The 7,734-nt window shown below is 37.2% G+C and overlaps 1 protein-coding gene across 1 annotated transcript in view; it reads left to right on the forward strand.

The window, feature by feature from the left end:
- The window catches only part of SULT4A1 (sulfotransferase family 4A, member 1), a 31,246-nt gene extending 24,536 nt beyond the window's left edge, over positions 1–6,710 (forward strand). The window contains exons 6-7 of the mRNA XM_010288919.1: positions 1,134–1,272; positions 5,860–6,710. Coding sequence (XP_010287221.1) covers positions 1,134–1,272; positions 5,860–5,972 — 252 coding nt within the window. The 3' untranslated portion in view covers positions 5,973–6,710. The remainder of the gene's footprint in view (positions 1–1,133; positions 1,273–5,859) is intronic.
- The last annotated feature ends 1,024 nt before the right edge of the window (positions 6,711–7,734 follow it).

The following is a 7,734-nucleotide window of genomic DNA, read 5'->3' on the forward strand; positions in this document are numbered from 1 at the left end:
GAAAAAAAGTACATCATCAGTGTTTCGTCCTATATATTTGGCATTTATTCTGATTGTTTGCTTGTTCTTACTGTCTTCTGTGAAACAATGTTGAAAACAATTAGGGATAATGGTGTAGCATAAGGTGAACATAATTATTGGGTCTGTACAGGATGCTGGATAATAAATCAATTTTATTTTTAGTAAAATTTAGTGGGAATACTACATAGCACATTGGTTTCCATTTCCTATTGCAATAATACATTTTTGAGAATTAATGAAAATACTTCAAAATGTTTATTTGACTGGAAAATTAATGCAAGCATAGGAAAAATCCAGCTCCTATCTCTAAACCTACAAAAACGCAAAATCAGGGTAGAACTCAATAAAGCTGAATAAGTTATAATTTCAGCTTCACTGAGCCTTCTGATGTACCAGGATGCTAAAAGAAGACATAACACAATCAGAACAATTAAAAGAAATTAGTAGAAACTATTCCAAACCAACGATTTTGACTAATGATATATTCCTAGCTGTGCTCACTGATGGATGCTGCCAAAACCTGGTGGCGTGCCAGTATCTTTCTGCTTCCTGATAAACATTGCTATTTTGTCCTTGCAACTCCAGAAGTCTTACTCATACTGAGGAACACTGGAGTTCTGGATATGTAAATTAATGACTACTTATTCTCAGAGGCCACCTCACTAGATCCTTTCTATCTACATAAATGCAGCCCCAGAAGCTAATAATAAAGAAGGGCTATTCTAAAATTTGTAGTCATTTATTTTACCAAGATGAAAATCGAAGTAACTTTTAATTCCTCCAAAATACACTGGTATTCCAAAGGGATCAGTTAAGGGTGTGGTGGTGTCCGAAATGGGAAGCGTCACAATTACTTTGCAGTTCCCCATTCTAATATTTGAAGAGGCAAGCTTGCATGATTGTGTTCTCTGCCAGCCTGTCTTACCCTAATTATTTGGAATGTGTTAATTCTCAGCAAATTGGAAGGTGGCAAAAATTTAAGACTGTGGTGTTTCTACGATTTCTGCATTTGTATTTTTCACACTTACCAGGATATAACTAATTTTGAAATATTTAAACTCATTTAAAAAAGGTAATTTAAAATAAACTGGTTTTTAAATACTGTCTTACAGGACCTAGCAACAATGGTTGAGCAACTGGTGAGGTTCTTAGGAGTTTCTTACGACAAAGCACAGTTGGAATCCATGGTGGAACACTGCCATCAACTCATTGATCAGTGCTGTAATGCAGAAGCACTTCCTGTTGGCAGGGGTATGTTTAAAACCCACAGTAAAACTCTTATTGTGGAAATTGTAAGAAGTAACTGACAACTTAGTAACCTGCAGGATATGTTAAGATGGCAAAATATTGCTATGTAAATGATGGGAGATAACTGACTGTTGGTGCAATTTTGGGGGCTTGTTTTGAAATAAAGTTAAAGTTACAAAAAAAAAAAAAAGGAAACATCCAAGATCAACAGTATATATTCAATACCATGCAAACCACTCTGTTAGAGAAGACAAGATGTCTTTGGCTTATTTCAGCAGCTTGAGCTATTCATGCGGAGAAGACTGCTCCACTCCTGACCTTTGCCACGTCAGAGCCCACACAAATTCATACAGTTTATCATGGCCTATGCCCTTATGTTGAAGTATATCGTATTTTCTAGAATAGCAGATAATTCTAATTTGAAGGCATCAAATGACAAGGAGCTGTAATTTTTCTTATGAGCTTTTTCCTTTCATTGTCTACCTCAGCTGTTTAAAACATGTTTAGCTTCTAGGTGTTTATTCTGGTGAGGTCTTTCTCTAGGAACCTGAAGTGCCCTTTAAACTGCTGATACATCTGTCCCTTGATAATGTCAGGAAATCAAGTCCTTTCTCAGTCTTCCTTCTGATGAGCATAAAAGAGTGACCTCAGTAAGTCTCTTTCAAATTATTTTCTGTAGCTGCTTCACAGCACTTAACAGCTCTGTTTTAAAAATCAGGGCATAAGTTAAAGGTGGAAGATTCCTATGTGAGACTCAGAAATGCTTTATCCAGATATAAAGTCACTTTATCCACTGATTTAATCCAGTTTTAACTGGAACTTTTTCTCCCTATCTCCCTTGTTTGTCCATCCATGGCCACGTTAGCACTTGCTACAGCATCATACATGAAGCATGTGTCGTTTATCATGACCACAAAGTCTTTTCTGAGGACCTAATTTGTGGGTTCTTGTCCCTTATCAGGGAGCATGACCTGAATATTTTACTCTTAGGTTTCTGTGTAGGAGCCCTTTCCATACTACCCCCCTCAGCCAACCTTCTTGTTATCTGCTGATTTTATCAGCTATAATTTTAACAATTATTTTCAAATCTCTGATAAAAATGCTGAGTATCGCCAGTCCTTCTTGACTACTAATTTTGAGTTAGCCAGTTGTTTATTCATTTATCATGCCTTTTGTTAGCATTATATAGTTCTATTAAAAAAACCCACTAAAATCACATGCCTTACAAAAGTCCATTGTATGTTGGCAACTGACCTTTAGTCAGTCAAACTGTAACCTTACCAACAGTCAGTGAGGTTTGTTTGAGAGTGTCTGTTTCCCATGAAAGGCGGTTCACTGGTATTCTGCATTACCTTTGCATCTTTCTTGGCAGAGCTTTGTGCCAGGTTTCCATTGCTCAGCTCAGACTATCATCAGAGTAACTGACCCAGTGTAACTTGTCCTGTTTGTATGTTGGCACAAACATTTCAGCAATGGCTTTTTTCCAAGTATGACATTCTCACACCTCCTTGCTTTTATCTGTAACTTTGTACACCTGGTATGGAAAGGCTCTTAGTACATTATGCAGGGGCTATAGACTCCAGTTGTTAGAGCAGGACCTGGAAACCAAACTCCTATGGGCAATTCTGGGTCATAACTGTGATATGGCACCTCTTTTTGCCCCAGTTCACTTATACATTATGGTAAATGATGAGTTCTTGAAATAAATATCTCAAGTTTACTGGCTTGAGGTAAGATTCCCATGAAGACAAAGGACTTTGTAGTTTCACTGAAAGCCCAGATATATTCCCTATAGTTTCTGGTAGAGTCTTCACTGCATAGTGTGTTTTTCTACTCTTATTTATCTTGCTTTCAACTCCCAGCCTACCGTCCCCACTACTACTTCAAACTGAAAATTCAGCATGTAACACAACTTGTATCTTGTGCGAAAACAACAGACCATCTCATTTGCAGTAGAATTTTATGGCACGTTACCTAACTCTGATTAGGTGAAGACGAGATCACAAAGTAACAAGTCTGGTAAGACAACTTGAGGGCAGCAGATAAAGTATTCTATGTCAGTGCAAGATTTCACACACAGAGCCACATCCTCCTCTGTTGACTTGCATGAACTAGCACAAAACCCTAGGTTTGTGCTTGACCTCCTCATAACCTCCTCAATCTGGAGATCTGTGGTCCAGCAGCGCTGCTACATGCTATGCACAGCCCAAACCTCGCCTCCTTGTCCAGTGAAAGCCAGAAGGGTGGTTTTGAAAGAAAAGTGAGATTGTAATATAAGAGAAAAGAGAACAGAGCTGCTGGTGAGAACTTCCACAGGCAGAAGTGTCAACTTTTGTCTTTACTGGACAGTTGATCTCCATCCAGATAAACAGGGAGATGACCACTTCTGCTGCATGCACCATTCTGTATGTGGTGTTAGTGTTCATTGTTCTGTAGTGGAGCCTGCAAACCCCCCGTCAAGGGTCAGAGCCTCTTATGGCTACCTTCTACAAATCTTTCAAAAAGGAGCCTCCATTTTGTAATAGAGAATGAAGGGAGCTACAGCAGTTAATGTAGTATTTTGTCATTTGTTTGCTGTATGCTTTTTATTAAAAATATCCTTATTTTGAATTTCTTTTGTTTGCTGTCTTTGGTTTTTACAATATTTTGTTACTTCAGAATGCAGCTTCATTAGCAGTGCTTTGTTCTTTGTTTCTGTGACAAAGAATTGTGGCAATAACATGACAGCTTGTAATTTGTTTCAAATATTTTTAATTTGTCATTGGTTACATTTACTTTATTATTTTGCTTTATTTTAGTTCTTCATTTTTTTCTTTTAGCACATTGATCTTTACTCTGAAGATAACCCTGAGCTGCTGTGAAAGCAGAACAATGATTAGATATGTTACTTATATTTGACCCTTATCACACCATAATTTACACAGTTGCATGATTCAAATCATAAACCAGGTGGGTGACTTTTTGACAAGCTATCAATTCATATGGTAAAAAAAAAAATGTTACAAATAATCTACTGCATATGTCCTTTATAAAACTTGTCATTTGTCCATGCATGTTGTTAGGGAGATTCAGAAATAAAAGGCTTATCTTTCCCAAGCAGAGGAAGAAAATGTTTTATTATCGTTATTGAAAGGGAAATACAGGCTTTTATGTTTCATGCTGTACTTTATGCAATTATAGTTGCCAGAGCAAAATTGAAATTGGTATCAGATGCTCCTGATTGCAAGTGTTTTTTTATGTTTTTTTTGATACAGGAGAAATTTGGTAGAAAACAAATGCTATATTTTCAGGCAGTTTCAGGTTCTTTTCATCTTTGGATCCTGAAAACGAACCAGAACACTATCATAACTTCAGGAGTTATAGGAAAATCCTGACTTCATAAAACAGTCCTTGCTACATATACTACACCATCATGTTAATATGTAATTTGTAGATGTTTCAGACAGTTTTGTCTTTGGACTCAATTATAGAGTTGCTGCATAAAAGCAATGGTAATTAAATTAAATGGGTATTCTTCTTATGCATCAAATGCGTAATTAAGCTCTCTGCATGTAGTTTTGTTCTTGCTGTTATGATTAAACTCTCTGGTAGCACAGTCCCAATTCTCCTTTCATTTATTCCAGTTGAACAAGCCTGGATTTTGTCTTTATTTATATCCAACATAAATGAGAAGAGAATTAGGCCTCTCAGTCTGGTTACTCCATGGGGTTTATTCACCAACAAGTAACCCTGGCTGACTTTGAGTGAAATAAATTTTGGACTGCAGTGAAACAGTGGTTAAGAGGGCCGCAGCCTTTGACTGGTGGGGTCAGCAGTGTCATCAGGTTATGTTACTAGTTGGGTTCAGTAGAGTAGAAGAATACTCCATACAAGGGAAAAAGTGTTAGTGTCCATGTTGCATCTACCAAAAGCTTCCTATTCCTTGTGTACAAAATTAAAATTTAAATGGCACAAACTGGGTGCGTGGCACTTGTTCTCTTCTATAGATATAATCTAGGCACTAATACTTAACAAATAATTCTCTCCATATTGAGAAACATAAATTCATATGTTGAACTTCTCTTTAAACATAAAATAGTAGAAATTAATAATAATAATATTACATCTCAATAATGAGAATTTAATAATCAGTTTCAACGTACCTTTTGGATAGTTCTCGTAACCACTATATGCTGAAGGCACAGTAATTTTGAAATGTATTATTGTTAGATCTTGGAATTATTAAATGGCCATAGTTTGCAATGAAACCAGAAATACACTTTTAAATGAATACCCAAACAAAAATCTGTATTAATTTCTGATTAAGGCTAGAGCAAAATTTCACAAAAATCTGAATTCTTCCTGTAGAATACTTGGTTGGTGCAGCTAACAAGGTGTATGGTACTTATTTTAAAGCTTTGTAAGGCTTGTAGCAGGGGAATTGAATAAGACAATGAACAGCCCTAGGTCTCATTGAGCTTTCAAGAAAAGCTAAGACTGATTAGCATCTCACAGATGGGATGATACTTGGTGCCTTGCACAATTAGACTGTAGATATTTGGTGTCCTGTTATGTCCACTCTCTGACTTGTGTTCCTTCTCTGTGTTTCAGGACGAGTTGGGCTATGGAAAGACATCTTCACTGTTTCAATGAATGAGAAATTTGATTTGGTTTATAAACAGAAGATGGGAAAATGTGACCTCACATTTGATTTTTATTTATAAAAAACGCATGCATATGATATCCAAATATAGCTAGAAGTGCTTAATGCGTTCATTTATTACCTGCTGGACAAACTACTGTAGCTATTATGTGTAACAAGATTTAAAGAAAGAGAAACAATCTAAGTAAACAATATCAGATACAATTATCTTTGATCCTAAACAGCTGTTTATCTTCTAGTATTTTAATCCTTTGTCCACATGCAAGAACTTCCTAGACAATACTAGAATACTCAGCTGTGATGGAATGTATTATATACATATAAGGTATGTATCATATATGCAACTAGAATATACACCTTTTCAGCCCCACATTGATTACTTAATGTGTTTTATAAAAGCTTTTCACTAGAACCTAAATAAACATCCGTAAACCAAATAAAAAATTATTTCAGAGGGAACAAGTAACAGGCCAAAACTGTATGCTAGAATGATCTCAGGGGTTAATCGTCACATTTATTTTTATAGCAGGCATATCAAGTATAAATAAATCCCATTCTAAAATAGTAACTGATCAAAGTGGGGTTCACATTAGGTTCTGCACACCCTTATCTGTATAATTTGAGTAGGTTCTGTGCAGTGGCACACTCTGCAAGACAGTCCTTGTTATGAAATATATCTGTGATTGTCACTCCTCATCTCAAAACCCACCCATGCTTTCATGGATGACAGCACACAGCTGTCTTCCTGATGGATGAAGTTCAGCTCCATGCCAAAGGTCAGCAAACAGAAGCTTCTTAAGCCCCCAACTCTAATTTAGCCCTTCAAAATGGGGCTGAATTAAAAGCAAGGCATCTGGTGCAGGGTCGGTCTTGAGGAATTGGAGTCTGTGATCCGTATCACTTTCCTGTGTAGATGTGAATTTCACCCATTAGATACAGTAAGAGACGATAAGGTGCTGAATACTCTCTAGTTCCACTAAAAGTTAAGGGCACCTAGCACTGTTTGCGGTTCGTGCGATTGGACTCCACCAGACCTAAGTGGAAGATGAACGTACACGCCAGTGTAAGCAGGCAGAGGAAACGGCAGCACTGAAGGAGGAGAGTTTCAAAGTATGCCACCAGGTGGGAGTATTGCACAAATATCGATGCAGAATACAGTTTCAGTAATTGCTCGCCATGGCTGGTCTGGATTATAATCAAGATTCTGGTTTATTTCTGTACCTTTTTTTATTCTTTACAACAGGTACACAAACAGCCCGAAGCAGGTTACTATCACTACAAAACTCTCCAGAATTATTCTATTATTCTGTTACGTAATGATATCTATGCCTTTTAGCTTCTCGGCTGCAGGAGGCCTATTTTTGCTAGTCAAATATTCAGACTCGCCAAAAGCTGTGAGTGAAGGACTAGCAGATTTTTAGTGTTTCAGTTCTGTTGGGAAACAAACTGTCAGTGCAGCAACTGGCAAGTGGTGTAGCATGATGTGGCTTGACAGCACTTTTCCTTGTATATTTGTGAGTGAAAATGCTTTCAGTGAAATTTTATTTCTATTTTTATATTTTTAGTACTGTATGAATATTAAGCACTACACATTATACTTCTGTGCTTGCTTGCTTATTGAATAAAAGATGTGTTCCATGCGTTGTGGTTTGCTCATTTTCTAGACCTCCTTCTTGGGTCGGGTAGTCTTTGTAAAAGCCAGAGATCCTCTTCCCCTGCCAACACCACCTAACTTAAGACAGAAGAACCAGAGAAAGATGGCATCAACTCAAACGACCATCTGACCCAGTGAGCTGTCTCTGACAGCAGCCCGTAACGAATGC

Source organism: Phaethon lepturus, unplaced genomic scaffold (genome assembly GCF_000687285.1).
Source record: "Phaethon lepturus isolate BGI_N335 unplaced genomic scaffold, ASM68728v1 scaffold3036, whole genome shotgun sequence".
Taxonomy (NCBI): Eukaryota; Metazoa; Chordata; class Aves; order Phaethontiformes; family Phaethontidae; genus Phaethon; species Phaethon lepturus.